The sequence below is a fragment of the Amphiura filiformis genome, chromosome 4 (assembly GCF_039555335.1).
Source record: "Amphiura filiformis chromosome 4, Afil_fr2py, whole genome shotgun sequence".
Lineage (NCBI taxonomy): Eukaryota > Metazoa > Echinodermata > Ophiuroidea > Amphilepidida > Amphiuridae > Amphiura > Amphiura filiformis.
The window spans coordinates 80,506,045-80,527,132 of NC_092631.1; the positions used below are offsets into that span (position 1 = coordinate 80,506,045).

Sequence of the window (21,088 nt, forward strand, 5' to 3'; positions counted from 1 at the left end):
TTCAAATGGGGTTACCTGAATGAGTGGCTCTATTTGACATCTACACCCCCTGTGTGTGAGATTAAGGTTACATCTTTCACAGGGGGTGTATGGCTTTCAACTGGAATAACCTGAAGTACCTTAAATTTGGACAGACATTAATTTGATGCATCAAAATGCAGTTGGCTGGATTTGGGTTGGTTTGATCGGTTAAAGTTGTAATACAAATAGCCAAGTTTTCATACCGACAGATTTTCTTTTGTTTGACTGTTACATAATTTGTTATTTTGAAAATTAATGACAAAATAACCTTAAAATATACTCATCTTTTAAACTCTGATAATAAATTAACCTTAAATATACTAATCTTTTAATAAATTTGATAAAATAGGTAAACTTCTGTTATTTTTTATTTCCAATTTAATATATTTAATCATAATTTACAAGAACAATTTTGTTTAGCTATGATGAACAGATTCAAGATTCATGCAATTATCTTTTAAAATCTGAACTCTGCAGCCTGTCAATCTTTACACATTACTTTCTGGAAACACAATACAATATAAATTAAAAACACACAAGGACCAATCCATAAACTAAAGTGATACAGACCAATCGCTAACAGGCGAAGTTCCCCGTTATCGAGAGCCAGTTGTTCTGTGAAGTGCAAGAGATGAAATTGCTATGCACATACCAAATAATTTTAAGGTTTCAATTTCATATAAACAGGAAGCTCTATTGAACAAATTTTAATCTTTACCCAAAGCAGCCAGCGCACATAAACGTTGGAAAAAACCAACAAACAGTGCATCTATTGCGTAAAAGAAGCCTTACTGCGTAAACACGACGGTACACAATGTTACACATGTATGGTCGATCAAACAATTGATCCTTATGAATATGTAAGCATTCTCAGCATGCAAAGCTTGGGAACTTAGCCTACTGGTTATTGGTCTGTATCTCTTTAGTTATGGACCAGTCTGTGACCTTTATAGAATAATTAAACTTGACTACAAGTCATTGTGACTGCATGACTGCTAGACTGCTTTGCATTCCCTTTTTGATAAACAATTCATAGCATTCCATGCATAAAACACATAACACATCCCCAGTGACTGCTCTGCCCAGAGAAAATAGCTGTTAGATCAGAACAGGATTGGTGGCCTTTCCATGGTCAGAGGGATTAGAGGGATGATAAATTAAAATTGTCTACTAAAGTAGACTACATGACTGCATACTGAAAAATACCAGATTGATATAAACCATCTCTATATAACATCAGAAATACCCAGCAAAACACAATGTTTTCCATATTATTCGCAAAGGTTAGAAAAGGTTGTCAGAAAATGTTTATGCAAATCACACATTATTGCTTTAACTGCAAAGTGCAATGATCTTATGTATTTACACTATATAAATGGTTTTTTTTATTCCATGCAACAATTCACTATAATGCCTCTAACAGACAGTATAATGCAAAGGGATGGTCAATAGTTATAAGTGATTTATCAGTATGCAGAATTGATTGTAACAATGTAACCCTTTCAACAATGTAACCCTTTCAACAATGTGACCCTTTCACAGCTCGTACAACAATTATTTGCATTATTGTTTTAAGCAACTAGGAATGTATGGTATTTAAATGGACTAATTTGATAAATATCGCATCGAGGTTATAATAAATACAAAAATGCCCTCAAAATCTGTAAAAATTACATACATAAGAAATATGCTGATCACGAAATATGAAAAAAAAATCAATATGCAAAATATTATATTCTAATTTATTTTGTTTTGGGGGAAATAAAATATAGAGATAAATAATGGAAGCTTAATCAGTCTCGTGGAAATGTGACCAATGATATGGGAGTAACTTTGTACAGAAATAAATGCAAGGGAAGGAGTATAAAATGCATTATATAGGACTTCTACTTTCGAAAGCTTCTCATAATCTGTAGTAATATACATGATTTTTTTCTTGGACATATTACCCACAATGCATTAGTATGTTTAATAACCCATTAGTTATTAGTTTCCTTCAAATATTTTGGCATTATACAGTTTCAGTCAAAGTAGTATAGGGCCTAAAAAATTGTTTGGCGTAACCCGACTGACCCTAAAAGTAGGCCCGCCCTAGACTTGCAAAAAAAAAAGAAAATAAATAAATAAAAAAGTTTTAAAAAATGAATTAAAAAAAAAGAAGAAAAAAACGTTCCAAGGCCGATCAAACACAATTTACAGCTTAAAAAAAATTCCAGACCTACCTACCCTATTTTTTTTTATGTTACGCCAATCAAACATTTTTTTAGGCCTAGGTATTGCAAATGACCATTGTTTTTACAGCATCAGTGTGATAGTGGCAATAGAGGTTATATTAGAGAGTCCGATATCTGTGCATGATGCTTTGGCCAAAAAAAAAATTGTTTGCTTGCCCTCGAATGGATTTTAAAAATTGGGTCGGTCGGTCGGGAAAAGTTTTTTTTTTTTTTTTTCCCGTTTCCCAGAAACAGACATGGCGAATACCGAATCGGCGAATGCAATTAATGGTTCAAGCATTTCCGTAGCAGCAACATCACGCCATGGTCCAGCATCTGTGCTCGCCACTTGCACCTTAAACAATTGTAGCTCTTCTACATGTAGGCCTACGTTTAATGAAGTGTACAATTCTCCTACATGCAGTGTTTTCTGCTTTTCAAAACTATCATATTAATCAGCGTGTTCGGTCCCTTGCTTCACCTGTACAGCTAGCGCTACTCGTGTTGTGTCCGCCATGTTTAAAGTGAAATCATATTTATACCGAGCGATTTGTGCTCTTAATAAAAGTAGCCTCAACAAACATGTTGAAAAAAATAGTGCAATGTTACTTCCTAGTCGATACGAACAAATATCATGAATCTAAATATTTATAAACAAGAAATGAATATCTGGTACAACTGTTTTCAAATTTTATCTACTTTTACCATATTTTAACATCTGCTATATTGTATCCATTCTTGCACGATATGCACGGTTATATTTTGCCTGTAAATAAACTCATCCCTAGATGCGCCGTCCAAATGTGCAGGTGGATAGCAAATTGTATTAGAGCTTAGACGCTGAGGTGGTATGCGAAATTGCGGAACCCGACAGTCAGGTACAGCCGGACACGTAAACATGCAGGATATGGTATTTTACAACGTTTATTTTAAATAATCGGAATTAAAGAAGAAAAATACATGCCATTTTTAGAAAATCGCAACAAAAAAAAAAAGTTCTACGGTCGGGACTGCCGAGACGGTCGGTCGGACGAGGGCAAGCAAACAACTTTTTTTTTTTGCCTTATGGAAGGTAAAATGTGATGTGATCGAGCAAAATGAGCTGGATGTCGGGAATATTGATTTTGAGATGGAGCCAATAATAGTATTCAACTTCCATTGTATTTTATTGTTCCGAGCAACACCAAAATCTCTGGAACTGTACGTCTAATTATATTGGGGTTTTCAGCAAAATAAAGTTCTGAGAATGGCTCACGTAATCAAAATGAATTTTGATCAACATCGGACTCATTAGCTTGATCGAATCACAATAGGGTACATCTGGAATATTTCACCCTGATAAGATTAAATAATATAATTAAAAATGCATTCTTGTTTGCATTCATGTAATGTGCATGTATTGTAGCAGTAACATTATAAGCTATAATTGAAGACCAAATTAAAAAGACTAGTTTGCGTATGACATCCTGTCAACCAGACCAAAATGCTGTACTGCGCAGGTCAGCAACCAATCACGTCACGCCTTTGATGCCCTGACGTCAGACGCAAACTATAGTCTTTTTAATTCGGTCTACAACAATATAAAGTGCTACTTGCACAAAGCAAACTTTTCATAGTAGCTAACTTAGCATGGTATATTACACACACAGCTATTGGAGTTGGCACTCTCTAATACTTTTGAATGCTCAGATATCCTCACCCCCCACCCCATGAAGGAAATTGAAGATGACAGATTCTGTCATGTTTGTATCGTTTTATACTCTTAAGGATTCACTCAAAATACCAGTCCTGGCAGTGAAGAAAATGTGGGGTTTATAGCACCCATTTTGTCACACTTCTGTCAAAGAAATGCGCACCAACTTAATTGCTGTAGGAAAGATAGAGGTGGTCATTTCATACCTGCAATATTGTGTGAAAATGTTGGCACACTTTGAATTATTTCACGCATCCCTGCTCCCCTGAATCAATGCTGAATGCTCAAAATAGTAAAAGGTCATTGCCTGAATGTCTGCTCCAACATTGTTTCCAGGGGAAGGGAGGGGGAGTAAGCAAGTACATAACATGAGATATGCAACATATCATGTATTTTAAGCTTTTTGTACAATTCACAGGAATTTGATCTTCAAAACATCAATTGTCCCAACGATTTTCACACAAGATTGTGGGTGTGTAAATTCTCCCATTAAAACCTTATGTCTGTATCATACTAGCAGTTGCAGCAAGCAAGAGACAAATTGCTGTTAAGCAAACGCTGGTAGCGAGTGTGCGCACACTACCTATGACTCAGTAATTGCTAGCAACTGTGATTTGCATTGCTTTCAAGTTGACTTGAGTTCAAACTTGAATTCAACTGGTAGCAATTTGACATTTTGCTTGCAACTTCTGATCGGTTGGCTAGTTGCTTGTCCGATAGAGCAACCGGACATAGGCAGGGAACATGCAACAAAACATACCCTATGCTCAGATATAGCGACTGCTTTGTATGATACGATCATTAGGAGCTAGGGTTGTGATGAAAAGAAACATATTATGTACAGTAGTAATTGACACGTCAGCAGCATGAGCTCTTACTGGGTTCTCCGGGCTCGGGGGAATCTAAACCAATTATGTCTTTTTCTTGTTCTTTGTCGTCATGGTTAATTGCTTTGTCATTTGCAAGAATCTGTATTGGGAACAAAATATAAAAGTCACACATTAATAAGTAGGTATTTTGTAAACAATTCAGGGCTCAAAATACTTTTTGAATTTTGGGGGCTACTTTTGAGGGGAAAATGGGGTGCTAAATACCCTAAATCCCAATTTACTTTGAGCCACAATCCTCAAAATAGTTTCCTTTCAGACGCTACTTTCTATTAAAAATCACCCCTGTAATTTAATTTTTGGGGCTATTTTGACATTTTTGAAGGCAAATCCCCTTAGCCCTATCTATATTGAGTGATGAGTGAACAATCAGTTAAAAACACTTTCTATCATAACTTGGCTTTGAAAAAGTCTTACTGGCTGGTATAACATGTGACACGATCTGGTCCATAAAGGCCAAAGGAGGCATTTTTAAAAATTGAATTACTATAATTATTACCTTCTACACATGCCCCCAGACCCCTACTATTGAGGGCTGGTTTCTTCTTTTCTGTTACTACAAATTCAAATCAATAAATGCCTTCATTTTCAAGAAATATTTTGAACATTAAATATCCCTGTCTACACACTATTCGCCTTTGCCCTGATCCGCCATTTTGCTACCATTAAAACAAGGTTCTCTCTGCAGACGCATGCACAAAATGTGTATTTTTGTTTATTGCGGTTTTATAGCAACACGCCAGAAGGCTTTTGCAAAGCGTACATGGTCATTAAAGAATACATTTGACAGGCATATACCCCACATACAGCATGCACTTTGCGGGTAGAACCTTGTATTGAGATGACCGTGCCATCGGCGAATACACATATGTGTGATATACTTATGCAATGTTGGAACATTTGAAAGAACAAAGGCTTAATTAAAGTTGTTTTTTTATTTATTTCTTTTTTTATTTCAAAGAACTTATAAAGCGCATTTCTCATGGACCAATGCGCTGTACAAATAAAATAAAAATACATCAAAAATACACAGCATGGCATTAAGTACAAGAATATATCACAATGTGGTAAAATATACTCCTAATTACTTCAAAAAATTTGATAAAGCTTTTGATAAAAAGTTTGTCTAAATTATCTAACATCAGGTTCATCATGACAAAACTAATTTGAGAGATATGGGTGCACTAATCTGCGAGAAGAGGATTATAGAACCTGCTTCGTCATCTTTGTTCATGGTGTTAGGTCACTTCAATGATGCTCACAATCCAAGATGACCAAATCAGCATTTAACTGGCAAAAATTATTTGTTACTGCACATGTCAATAAAGTCCCAGCATAAAGCATGCAATGCGCAACTAGCGTTTGAGCTATGCCCAACTGCATGCACGCTATGCTATATCAATAAATGTTATGAGTCTTATTTTTTTCGCCAATTATAAGCTCAACAAACTTGACGTCTTTGTTAATATGAACCTGAAATGTTTAGATTCATACTTACTGCTGTGACAAGGAATCGAGCTGCTTCATCAATGTTGATGTTTTCTTTGGCCGATGTCTCAAACCAACCAATGAAACCTTTATCTTTACAATATTCCTCCATTTGTGATGTGTTGTTTACAAGACCCTCTTTTGCTTGGTCACACTGCAAAGAAAAAGTATTGCACAATTTGTGAATTGATAATAATTACAAATTAAGGCTGTGCATGGTAAGCCATTGAAATGAAAAGTGTAGACTGCTTTATGCAGTCCTGTTAGCTCAATCAGTAAGACTCTGGTGCTTGACTGTAGGAGTTCAAGCCAACGCAGTGTCTATTTCTGTTCTCATATCATGGGAAAATTGAGCTATCATCGATCGTTAAAATGTGTTGGGACACTAATGGAAAACGTTCACTATATTTATATATGGCCTTTATTTCTTTAGTTTTAAAATGATGAAATGGAGGTTTCTTTGGTGTCAAGTCTATACCTTTTCCTAACACGCCAACCCTCCCCCTTCCCCACCAATCAATGTTGGGTGCCACTAGGCGCGTGTGACGAAAAAGGAAGATTCAACATTGATCGGGGGGGGGGGGGGTGTATTTACATTGCCCTATCAAATGTGTCCCAAGACATTTGGCTAGCATTGTAGCTTGAAATTCCCTGGCAACAAACTTACTGATAACTGTCTTGGTCTATCTGCAAAAAGATCCTGGCTGTGATGGTTATAATATAAAGCCTGATTAGCATTCGTGACTGTATAGAGATGCAATCCTGAATGAATTGACACTCAATTGTCTATAAGGTGTGTCTTGGGCCAAATGGTCAATGATCTTATGTCATTGTTCTATATACATGTAAATCTGTGACTTTCTTGATCAGAAAAAAAAAGCATCACAAATTTATTTCTCCAATTGTTTACAGTCTAAATGTTTGAAAACAAATTAAAATGATTAAAATTCTTATTTGAATAATTGGGCTGTTTTAAAAGATAAATATAGTAAAATGATGTATCTACCTTATTTGCTAATAGCACAACTGGAATACTACTGCCATTTGGGAGTTGTACTTTACTGTCTAAATCATGCTTCCATTTGGCTACAGCTTCAAATGTTGACACCCTCGTTACGTCAAACACTATGAAAGCTCCTACTGCTTCTTTGTAGTATACTCTTGTCATGTTTCCAAACCTTTCTTGCCCTGCACACAATATACACAGAAATAAACACTATACAGTCAGTCATTTAAATCAGTTCTATCAATGCCTTTGCTGACAAACCATTTTAAGCATTGATCATGCTGGATGTTAAATGGTGTAGAACATTATACTGCTTTCTTTCATAATTTGTGCAATTTTCAAAACATTTCTTTTAAACATGCAAACATTATAGCACAAAGAGGAAAACACTGCACATCTAGGTTGTTATGTCATATCATTAAGTTCCTCACAGCTGCTCATTGGAGTCACTTGCAAGAATTAATGGAAATTGGCCTCATTGGTTTGTTTGGAAACTCCTAATGCTTGTTTCAGACTTTCCTGCCACTTGCAGCTCAGACGAAGATTTTGCTTCACTGCGAGGTCGCACCAGAAACGCTAGCGGTGACCAGCGGCAAGCCGATATATCAATCACACCACAGCTTTGCCCAAGCGGCAGCATCGCTAGGAGTTGGAATTCAAGTCAACTTGCTCTGACGTATGAGAACAAAACACAATTTTGGAGTGGTGAAGAGTGGCAACATTGGCTTTCATAGTCATGCCACTGCCGCTCTGTGGTGTGCCGCTACGCTTGCAGAAAAATACAAGCGGCATGATGAAGTGTCACGCTGCTCAGCAGCAAGCAGCAGAAAGTATAAAACCAGTATAAGCCAGCAGTAGTCTTCAAAAGGGGAATTTAGGTTTTTAACCAAATAAAAAGAAAATTTTTACACAATATCTCACACATGAATGTAGAATATTGGTTATGTGACGGTACAAATTTCTTATAATTTTCTTTTATTTTTCAATACACATCTTATTAGCTTTATATGTGGTTTCCTAACTACTATTGTATTTAAATTTGATGTTTACATGTTTTCCTAGTATGCTAATTATTTAATGTTTTTGAAAATAATGTAGTTTCTGAAATAAAATGATGACAAGTGCTCATCATTTGAATTTTTTATGTTGTGAACTCCTCTCTGTAATTATTTATCTAAAAAAGTCTTGTGATTTATTTTAACCTTGGTTTCTTGACTTCAAATCAATTGTTAATGTTGCTTGTAGGGAGGTATAGATCAAGTCACCAAAATGGTCAAACGAAATGCCATCTTAATTTGCACCTATATTGAATAGGGTTTAAGGGTGGCTTTATGTCTAGAAATGTTCCACCTGTAAGACATCAATTGTTTTACAGACTCGCTCATTATAGTACAGTGCTATACTTTTGTATTGGGAAGAACCGCAGTCATATTTTATAGTTCTTGTAAACTAAGGGACGCACCATTAGATTCTCAGGGGGGGCATGGGAGTTTGGATCAGGCAGAATTTTTTTTTAGCCGCTGAAGGCGGCGGATTAATTTTTTTCACCGCCGAAGTATTTATTTTTTAATTTTAATGTATACCTTTATACAAAGTTGGGTGGGGGAAATTTTTTTTGTACTCATCAGTGAGGTAAATTTTTTTTTGTCGCCTCTAGTGGGCGTTTTTTTTTTCGCCTCACTAGTGGGCAAAGTTTTTTTTGGTCTCACTAGTGGGCGAAGTTTTTTTTTTTTTTTTTAAAACTCCCATGCCCCCTGGAAATCTAATGGTGCCTGCCCCTAAGACTGCCCCAACTCTTAAACCCCTGGAGGGGGGAAGACCAGATTATGCAATAATGCCATAAAACAATTCAAATTCATGTAAATAACTATATATACAAGTAGGCTAAATGTGACCCCAACAACCTCCTTGTTGACCATGTGAGGCTTGATGTTATCAATAATAAAACAAACATAATCTTAGACTTTGGAATTTAGCCAGACTGGGTTTGAGTTTTATGCAATATCCACATGGCTGAAATCAAAGTTCAGGCCTTTATACTATACTGTGTCAAATATGTGTTCTTAATATTTGTTGGGTAATTAATTAAAAGGTGCTGACCTTAAAAGTTGGGAGTACCTTTAGAATACCCTACCACATCGACGGCGCCGCAAGTCTGCACCTTTTTTGGTAAAACTACACCGACGTCGCGTCGGCGAGAATTACTACTTAATGGGATAGATTAGTGGTATATGAGCCAGGTTTTTAATAAAGTATATGTCGGCGTTTGACTTTATGAAGTTTGCATTCATCAAGGTAATAAGTGTTAGTACGATTAAATTATTGTGGTTACTTCTAGATAGTAGTAATGTCATATCTGAATTTAATTTAAGCATAATGAAATAACTATATTGCATTATAATGACTTAGAAGTATTAATTATGCGTAATAGATTTTAATGTACTCAAGTAATAATGATTGATCGCATCAAAAGCTGATGCTAATAAGCATGATATAATTATAATTAGTGTGACGTATAAGAGGCCGATTGTAATTGGTTATGAATGATTATATAATTCTAATTATTATGATGGATTAGAGGGCGATGGTAGTTAATTAATAATTATGACATAATAATAATGAGTGTGAGGGATAAGAAGGTTGTTGTAAGTAATTAACAATGATTGTTAATAGTGATTAAAGTTATATTGATAAGAGGAATGTTAATTGTTAATGAGTGGTTTGATTAAGAATGAGTAGCATTTATTTCATGGAGTAAATACGTATCATGATTGAATATTGATGTGATGGTGAATGAAGGTATCGTTGTTGCTGTGCTACAGCGACGCCGCAAAGATATCGCTGTTGCTGTGCTACAGCGCGAGTTAGACCTTTATGAGGGCCTACACCGACGGCGTGTAAGGTAGACCTATTTCCGTATATACACCGACGGTGCAAAGGTGCACCTTATGTAGGCCTAATTGTTAAAGTTGCCATATTAGCAAATGAGTGTGGTGGAGGAAGGTATCGTTGTTGCCGTGCTACAGCGACGGCGCAAAAACTAGACCTTTTTACAGGGCTACACCGACGGCGCTGAAGGTATCGCTGTTGCCGTGCTACAGCGACGGCGCCGGGCTATACCTTTTAATGGGCTACACCGACGGCGCGAAGGTATCGCTGTTGTCGTGCTACAGCGACGGCGCGAAGCTATACCTTTTTACAGGGCTACACCAACGGCGGGAAGGTATTGCTGTTGCTGTGCTACAGCGACGGCGCGAAGCTATACCTTTTTAATGGGCTACACCGACGGCGCTGAAGGTGTCGTTGTTGCCGTGCTACAACGACGGCGCCGGCTAGACTTTTTGACGGCGCGCGAAAGTATGCCTATTTCCGTATGGTAATACCGACGGCACTGAGGTATACCTTATTTGGTCATGTCACCAAATTAATGTAGGGGAGGAAGGTATCGCTGTTGCCGTGCTACAGCGACAGCGCGAAGCTATATCTTTTTACTGGGCTACACCGACGGCGCGAAGGTATCGTTGTTGCCGTGCTACAGCGACGGCGCGGCTATACCTTTTACTGGGCTACACCGACGGCGCGGCTATCGTTGTTGCTGTGCTACAGCGACGGCGCAAAGCTAGACTTTTTTGCGTACTTTGTAATGACTTGATCATGTTAGCAAATAAATGTAATGAAGAGGAGGAAGGTATCGCTGTTACCGTGCTACAGTGACGCCGCTAATCTATACCTTGCCATTGGGTGAAGGTACCGCTGTTGCCGTGCTACAGCGACGCCGCGAATGATTTTTTTAAAATTATTTGATTATTTAAAGAATAAAAATTAATGACCTGCTTGGTTTTAGGATTAACCAACGCATGTTTATTTACGCTTCGCCGCCATGCCAGACTATTAAAAAGCTGTTAAAAACCAATCCTATTAATCAACATGCACGTATTGAATCATATATTTGCATATTGATACAAGTGATCGTTGGATTGTAGATGATGATGCTTGGGCGATATACATATGATGCACATGTGAAATGGGGAGTTGCTGGTTTGTTGACAAGAGCACATATTAAGTTGTCATTGGTAAGCGCATAATGCACAGAACTTAGTTTGCACCTGGTTGTCACTGGTTGGGGCATTTTATGAACGACGTATACACTGTGATTTCATAATTTCCATATTATTATAAATAAAAACAGGACCGTGACCACTGAAAAAATAATTAAGAAGAAACAGAACTTTTGCACCTGGGTATCACTGGTTGGGGCCTTTTATGAACGACGTATACACTGGTTTATGCGATTTCATACTTTGCAGTTGTTATATATAAAAACAGGACCGTGACCACTGAAAAGTTAATTAAGAAGAAAATGGTCATTCATCGCTCATACAGTTCCGACTAATTAGGTGAAACAATAAGCATCATAAGACATTTCTTTTACAAGTTCAACAAAACATTGTGAATGAAACAGAACTTGTAATTATCTTCCATCTTTATTCAGATTTGTATTGAACGTAAGAACGCGGTCAATGTAAAGTAAAGCTTGTGAGTGGTAGGGGCGTTTTATGAACGATGTATAATCATGATAATTTTTATCATTTATACTTAGCAAGGTCTTTTAAAAAGAAGAAATTTGGTACAAAAATCATGGAAATCAGTAGTAGGGTTGTTGAGAAATTGTCGTTGAAAGTTCACACGGCGATGTCGCTGTAGCCCTGCAACAATGATAACCTTCCTCATATGCATCGCATTAATGGGTGAATATTTATAAAGTTTGTTTGTTTGTTTGTTAATTAATTCATTAATTATCAAACGGCGATGTCGCTGTAGCCCTGCAGCAACGATACCTTTCCTCATGGGCATAAGTCAATGACTGAATATTGATAAAAGTTAATTGTTTAAGAACGTTAATTAATTAATTAATTATCAAACGGCGAAGTCACTGTAGCCCTGCAACAACGGTAACCTTCCTGGTGTGCATCAGAAAACTTAAATATTATAATTAATGACTGACTATTGTTAAAAGTTAATGTTTTTATTTAATGTTCTTAAGTTAATTAATAATTTTTTATCTCTTCTTTAAATAAGATAATTAATGAATGGAAACTGATCATTATGCAGATTTATGATTCCTGGCTGATTATGGGAAGCAGAGCAATAATTATGAATATTAATTAAATTTAAAATTTACTAATGTTCCTCTTCTTCATTATATAGTGGCATTCTTAATTAAATTACTACAATGTTGTTTTGAATGAGTTAATCCATACATCATTCAATGTAATCCTATCATCGAGTTTCGCGCCATCGGTGTAGCAGGGCTAAAACTAGGGTAGCTTCGGCGACGGCCAAATGTGGTAGGGTATAGTAAAGCTTAGCCAAAAGTTGAGTGTTTAATTGAAAGTTTATTTGGATTGTTATGACCTGTAATGTGCCATTTGTTATTGTAATTAAAGTATAATGAAATACATATGAACATAGATAACAGTCAGCAGCACATCAATTGGTACAAGTGTTTTATGATTTCTCTGATTAAATGTGTAAATCAAAAATAAACAAAGAATCAAGTAACCCCAAACACAGTAAACACTGGCTTTGCTATTTACAATTGTATAAATGGATTAACAGCCACACAGCAATATATAACTACTGAATTCTGCTTTTCTGCATGGATAGATGCTGAACTGAGATTAATCAAATTATTAATCAGGGATAAGTAGCTGTTGAAAATAAATATACCTGAAACAGTGGCAGTGAAGCAAGCAAGCTGAACGCTTGATCGAAGCACTATCATACTGGGGAATGCTAGGGATTGGGGAATAGGCTATTTTATGTTCTTTTTATGATTAATTATCATCATCCAATTCTGGAAATGTAAATTAAAAAAATCCCAGAAAAATCTGGATCCTGGATCTAGAAAAAACGGAAATCCGTAAAAAAAACCCGGAAAACTTTAAGATACAAATAATATATTCAAGGATACATATGATATGAAGTTACAACTTTGTAGAATACAGTTTTTCTATTTCCTTTTGTTTATGATTATAATCATTTAATAGCTTTAATTGTCATAAAGAGTGACTGCAAAATTGCCACAATTAATTAACTGCAGACTGGGTTTATAAGTAGGGATGACCAATGAACCATCAACTTGATTAGAACACTCCCATAGACATGCAGGGAGCTCAACTGTGCACTGCTTGCACAGACATTTCTAAATTGATTTCATTCTTTTATTTTTCAATATTTTTCTGTAAAAATTGGGGAAGTTAATGCCAATTATATTTTGTAACTATCTTGCAAATTACAGCAACATAACTTATTTCATTTTCCTGTAAGTGCGAGTCAAAATTGGTCCATCGCCATACAGTGCGCTTAATTGCCAGTGGCTGAGTTCAGCACTGCTCAAGAATGGCACAAAATATTCATGTCAATAATTTCAGGTGAAAAACGTAGCCTACTGAGCTGAAATTTGGCAGAGTTGCCAGTAATACCTCTATCATACCCTCTGTAAAAAGGTTAAAATATTGAACAAGTAGATCTAGAGTTATAAATTAAATCACCAGCTTCCCTTTGGAATTTCCATACTCCTTTTGAATCATGCTAAGAAGACACCTTTCTGAACATAAATGTGAAGTTTCGTGCTCATTTGATGTATTTTTCACCTGATTTCAACCCTAAACGTTTTCTTATATTTAGGCCCATACCATCTACAACTTGCTGCTGGCTATACCTTGTTTAGAACTTTCAAAAGAAGTACCTGAATGTGCAACCATAACTGTTTCAAAATAGCCCGCGAAAGTCATGCAGGTAACTCCGAGGTCATGTATTGAATTTGTTTTGAATGAAGAATACTACGGAACCAGCACCTTTTGTTAGAAGTCACACATGAGCATGATGAGTGAAGTGGATAACCTCTATTGTTGTGAATGAGTCAATGACCTTCAATGACACTTAATATTTAATTTGCATACACCTACTAATTGGTCATATTAAACCCAATAACATCGAAATTTTTGGTTGTGAAAAAAGGGTTTACCTGGACTTAGTGCAATTTTGATTTTGTGCCATATCGGCCATCTTGGATGATTTTTGGCAAATGTTCGCTAAATGCATGATTTCAATGCGTCGGTTTGAAAACATAATTGATGCCATTGACTAGTAAAGTGCCATTTCATAAGAAACCCTTTGATACTTTCACAATATGCTTGTTTCATGTTTGCATATATGTTAAAATAAAGAAATATATAAAGGTAAATATATACTTATGCCAATTTTGCTCCAAATTGATATATTTGGACCTTGTCATTTTATTTCGTTCCAATGACCGGTCAGAATGGGAAACTTTGAAAATTCATAATTCGAAAAGTTTTTGACCGATTTTGATCATTTAACCACCAAAATACTTCTATTGATAAGTTCTATCCAGAAAACAATCTTTTGTAGCAATAGGGGCAACATGAAATTTTGATGGTTATCCCTATTATAAGAGCCACTTCTGAAATTCCTAATTGACAAGGTAGTCCAGTAGTAGTCCTGTGAAAAGAGGGTGTAATACTTTGGGAGTATGTCAATATTTCTGCTTTTGTAAGTTTGATATAGATTTGGGTGAATAAATTTTAATTCTTTCTAACTTTGATACAATACTTTTGTGCAATAATTATATATTGACACAAAACTATACAGAACATTAGGCCACCATACCCTATCACCATACTGGTCAGTTACTGCGTTAGAGCTGCACAGTGGATTTAATAAATGATTTTGCTTCCGCCCAGCCAGTGAAAGAAAGAAAAAAAAAAGGACCGGACAACTATTTGCAGGATAACATAAGCCCCACATGTTTGTGTTTGGGGGGGGGGGGGCTTACCTGCTATGTCCCATAATTGTAGCCGTATGAGTGTGTCTGCATCCCAGTTGATGACTTTTAATGCAAAATCTACACCGATCTGTGTAAAAAACAACTTGTCAAGGAAAATTCATATTCAATTTCTTCAAGACTATCAAATGTTACATATTTACATTTTAGGATTCAATTTCAAGGGATTACAGAAGAGATTTCCTGAACTAAATATTTGGTTTAACTGCACAATTGTGACATGATCAAGGGGAATGAGTCACATGTCGGCACAATTGTGACATAATCAAGGGGAATGAGTCACATGTCGGCACAATTGTGACATAATCAAGGGGAATGAGTCACATGTCGGCACAATTGTGACATAATCAAGGGGAATGAGTCACATGTCGGCACAATTGTGACATAATCAAGGGGAATGAGTCACATGTCGGCACAATCGTGACATGATCAAGGGGAATGAGTCACATGTCGGCAATTTTCAATTACAAGTTTTTTACATAATTTTCTGGCCGTTTACAAATGCTACGTATACATTTTGATGCAAACCCCATCAAAATCGGACATCTGGTTACCGAGTTATGAACACGAATTTATCAATGGCTGAAAACAATATAAAACAAAAGAATTTGAACACTGTTTTTGCCAATATCTCAAAAACAATATTAGCGACATCCCGACTCATTCCCCTTGATCATGTCACAATTAACTAGATGATCTACAATTACAACTTGATAATAAAATCTCATGCCTATTTTATATAAACATTGCAAGTAATTCCCTTTGTTAAAATTCTATTTACAGCGTTGATTGCTAGTGTGCATACACCAACCATGGTTTGAAAATTTGACAGCTTCCTCGATTTGATAGCTGAGCACAAACGGAAGGATGTACATGTACCTCCTTGTGAACATAATTCAAACTCAAGGAATATTACATCTTTCTTTGTTGAATAGATTCATCAGGTTTGTTCAGTAAATAAACATTTTGGACTTTTATTTGACAAAACCAAGTGAAGTTTTTACTCACTACAATATTTCGTCCTACTCGTCGGAGGATGTCGTCAGGTATAACAGATATGATCATCTGATCCACTTTCCCGGCAGATGACCATATCTGTCATACATGATCATGTCCAACAAGTAGGAAGAAATATTGTAGTAAGTAAAAAATTGTGTGAATATTACATGTTATAAATTATTAAATAAATAAGAAAATAAATAAGTTATATATGTAAACGAAGGGCATTGCACTTTGACCAGAGAAACCAGGTTTTGTTATGTCAAGCAAATTTTCCTGTAACTTTACTACATAGTGAGCACTTGACTGCAGTACATGTAGTACAGATTTTCCAGAGAATGACCATACATAATTACAAATCCTGATGTGCAAATGAACATGCACATATGAATATAATGGGTATATTTTGGCAATGAAACTAAAACTGGTGCATACAATGTAGCACTTAATTTAAATCAATCATTTCCTGGTAAATCTACCTGAATGTTTCAATTACTTCATAATATCATGACACAATTACACGGTTTTAAGCAATACATTTTTGTACAAGTCACATATATCGGGGAATGTCATCCAACTTCCATTTAACAACAAATCTTGCCTGTAGGCTATTATGCTAACAATTCCACTAAACTTGAACTTGAAGTTCTGTAGTATGATGATACTTTCCATGTTGCTCAAAATAAATTTAACAAAAAAAGGGCAAAAAGGAATTGAACACATTGTGTTTGTTGCACAATTACTGTACTGACATTGATTATAGCCTATATAGTTCCACCTTTGAGTCAAGCCCCATCCCCAATTTAAAAAAAATTCCAGAAATAGTTTTTGTCCCTGGACCTACAGACAAAGCTAAATGTTAGGTCATTCATGTGTCTCTAATGTGTCTTCAATACATAAAGTTACTATTCATGTCATATATAGTCTAATGATTTCAAATGCATGCATTGTATCCATTTTGAAATCATTAATAGACTATGATATCTACACAAATAATAACTTACTGAAGACACAAAATGTTGGGTTTTTTTTTCTACAGGTCTTTTCCAAATCTGAAATATAGAATTAAAATTTGGTGTTTTTTTTTCGATTTTTTTTATTCAAGTTTAGTCCAATCCCCAATTTTGGTATTTTTTCACCCAATTAAGGGTTGGGACTATACTCAAGTCGGTAGGGTAATGTTGGCAATCATTGACATAGGCCTACAATGCACTGTAATCACATTCAGATGTATGTGTGCACCATCTACCTGCTGCTACGTACTATTCAACTTCACATGGTAAGTGAATTTTCCTCAATATTTGTCTCAGAGGCACTATACATTTTTGCAATTTCACAGAAAGTTTAGGTAGTAAAGAGTGTGCATTGTATATTCTGACTCCTCTGGCTACAAGCATACTTTTTGGACGTCAGCTGCTCCCACTGTCATTATATGATATGATCTGGTCCATGGAGGCCAAAGGAGGCATTTTTGAAAATTGTAAATTATTACCTTTAAGTTGCATACTGGAAACACCAAAATTTTATGTCAGGAACTCATAAAAGTATGACACAAGTTTATACAGTGACACTGTAAGACTGGAAACTTTTTGAATGTTATACAACTGCCCTGTAGTTATACAACTGACTTCCATCTGGAAAATCAAAACTGATAGTGATACCTAAAAATGTTGTTCAAGTTGACCTTGAGGTGTCTTGACAGATCTGCCATAAGGCTACTGACAATCATTCTTGAGTTTCCCATCATATAATTTCTGAAAACAAGTGAGGTATTACTTTTTCATTTATTTTTATGACTTCCATATATAATGACCAAATTCAAGTGTGTTGTTAATTACCGCTCACTCACTCAAAGATGGATGTTTAGCCCAAGTGAGATTTGTAAGTATACTAAAAACAGGCTGCAGGTCAGTAGCAAAATGGATGTTTTCATTTTGATTTTCCCCTAAAAATGCACGAACTTTGCTCATTTTGTTTGCAAATATAACCATGTTATGTTGTTATTTTTGGAAAATCACAATAATGAATTCAAGTGAGGTCAGAAAATGAAGTGAGGGTTAACAGGAAACTCACAATTGACTTTTATCAGCCTAAAGGGTACCACATTCAGAAGCATGGTTCCAAAGATTGTGTACCATGGTCACTGAACCAGCTTTATGTGCTAATAATAACCCCAGCTGTTGAACTTTGTTGCAAAAAGTTCCACTTAAGGAAGGGTATGAACGTTTGGACAGTATTTATTGTGGGACATTAGAGCACATCAGACATATCGAATTGCATTTTGAATACGAAGAATGTCCTTCTGATATCAAATAATTTTGATTTTTTGAAATTGCAATGTAATACACATTTTATGGCAAATCATTAAAAATTGATATTTTTGATATTTAACAGTACTTGAAGTAAACTTCATAAATCTGATGATTTATACTTTTATGTAGGTGGGATGAAAAGCCGACGATCAATTGAAAATTTTGATCTTTTCAGATTGAAGATATGGATTTTTTTTCCCAGAACACCAAAAAAAAATAGGTCTTTTTGGGAAAAAATCCATATCTTCAATATAAAAGGTCAAAATTTTCAATTGATCGTCGGCTTTTCCTCCCAGCTACATACACTTTAAGAATATATCATTAGATTTATAAAATTTATTTCGAGGACTGTTATATATCAAAAATTTGAAAAATATCAAATTTTAATAATTTGTCATAAAATTTGTATTATATCGTGAATTTCAAAAATGAAAATTATTTGATATCAGAAAGACATGCTTCAGATTCAGAATGCAATTCGATACGCCTGAGGTGCTCTCATGTCCCACAAAAACTACTGTCGAAACGCCATAAACGCCATTCTAGATCCCTTAAAGCCATATAAAAATTGTGACATTTCCATAAGAAAATTGTATTTCTTTCCCTCAAAGCAGTGGCGTAGCATCAAAGGGGCACAAGCCCTCCAATCCATTTGAAAATCCAACAGAATTTATCAATTTAAACAATATAGTGTACATGTATGTGTAATATTTCATATTGATGAACCAAAAAGGATACCGTTGCTCTGTAGTGCTGGGAGAAGAATTGATGTACATATCTCTTGATGACGCTGGTTTTGCCGACACCCAAATCACCAATAACTAACACCTTGTACAGGTGTTCCCTTTTCTCTCCTGTAGCTGTCTGTAATATCAATGATAAAACACAAAAAGCATACAAAGTTATTAGCAGAATGGAATAGCTTTGAGTTCAAATCAAGTCACTATAGATGAGTTACATGTACATGCATGTATGTTTACAGAAATTTTGCCCACCTTGTTTCTTCTTATTTTCTGTTGATCATCAGCATATCCAAACGATGATTTAGACATAGAGTGATTAGTCCTTTTAGAGGCACATAAATCATACTTTGAAGCATGGAAACTCATTGAATAGATTAAGTCCATGTTTGATCATATGTCAATGTTTGATGTCTTCAGCTGGTCTGTTTCAGGTTTGTGCATAAATTAATGTTTAACACACATTAACCTTAGCAGGATGTGCACTAAAGGGTTTATCAAACCAAAGACCTTCACTACATTGTACTTTGTAGCATCATGCATTGTGGCACAGTTCAAAAACATGCATTCAACAGTCATGTAGCCCAAAGAGTTAACGTCACAAAATGTTTAAAAGCTTTTGTACCCTATGCTATAAAGGATGCCAGATACATTTCCGATGTGCAGCAACTGTATCCAGGAACCTTGATTCATTGAGATTCTTAGAAATCGAATCCCCAAAATGTTTCTCACATGTGTTCTTTTTTTTTTTTTTTTACATCTCAGGTATCCAATTTACATCAGCTGCATTTCCAACTTCAAATGTTACTCAATTCTTAGAATTTTCCAGCAGATTCTTCTTGGCACAGATTCAAAATGCCGAAATGCTTGTCAAACACGTACATAGTACAGGTCTTTGTAATTTGAGCTGCTTACACAAAATGTACATGTATGTATTCAAATGAAATATTTAGTATAAATACCAACATGTTCAGTTTGTATTTCCTAATAGAATACTGTACACTCCTTTTTTTTTTTTTGATAAACCTGACCAGTGATGAACCATTCACCCCTATGCCCTTCCACAAAATACACCACATCCTCTGCAGTGACCACATGCTTTTCTGATGGGAGCGGTTCTTGCTCTGGCTGTAATATCATCAAGACATCAGTTGATATCAGTATATTTAAAATCTGGCTACAGGACTGAGTAAATCTGAAGAAACTGCCATGAAAGATATCTCAAACTCATCACCAATCTCAGGAGGACACATGCACACACCCCTACTCGCCTTCACCGACAACCATGGACCCTTTTTGAGTGTGTGTGGTTGTTTAAAACAGTGAAACCGTGGACCCACACATGCAGACATATCATAATCCAAACGTGGACTTCTTTGATATTTCACCGCTAACCGTGGTCCTGGTATTACACCTACCATAGAGGACCCTACCTCATATGCAAAGTTATGCTGTAGCACCCTCTGCCGCTGTCCTACGACCGTGGACGTCCACGTTTCGCAGTTTCTGGTTTTTCACTACATAAGTGTGGACTCAAAGTCCACGTTTGTAGGTGAAAACAAGTGCATGCAGGCTTGAAGACTCATTGAATGAGCTAATCAGCTATACCAAAATTCATTATAATAAGTGTGACACAATGTCAACTTTTGAATACAGGACGTCGACATAATTGTTGAATATAGGTTTAATCAAATAATTTAGAATTTAGTCCGCTTCAGACCATCTGCGGTGTAAAAAAGCATTGCAGCATTGCGCGATGAAATTTAATGTACTGCAATATGATATATTGTGATATCTCGGCCTCCTTTTATGGTAATTCTGCCGATTATGATTTTCCGGCAGCCAATCACAAGAGTAGA

General features: G+C 35.8%; 1 protein-coding gene across 2 annotated transcripts in view; it reads right to left on the bottom strand.

Moving 5' to 3' along the window:
• Positions 1 to 3,224: 3,224 nt before the first annotated feature.
• Positions 3,225 to 21,088, bottom strand: part of LOC140151494 (ras-related protein Rab-32-like) — a 42,547-nt gene continuing 24,683 nt past the window's right edge. For both annotated transcript variants that reach the window (XM_072173851.1, XM_072173850.1), the window contains 5 exons: positions 19,228 to 19,353; positions 15,170 to 15,248; positions 7,309 to 7,490; positions 6,313 to 6,456; positions 3,225 to 4,896 (listed from right to left, as the gene is read on the bottom strand). In XM_072173851.1, the coding sequence (XP_072029952.1) occupies positions 4,786 to 4,896; positions 6,313 to 6,456; positions 7,309 to 7,490; positions 15,170 to 15,248; positions 19,228 to 19,353 (642 nt within the window). In that variant the 3' untranslated portion in view covers positions 3,225 to 4,785. The remainder of the gene's footprint in view (positions 4,897 to 6,312; positions 6,457 to 7,308; positions 7,491 to 15,169; positions 15,249 to 19,227; positions 19,354 to 21,088) is intronic.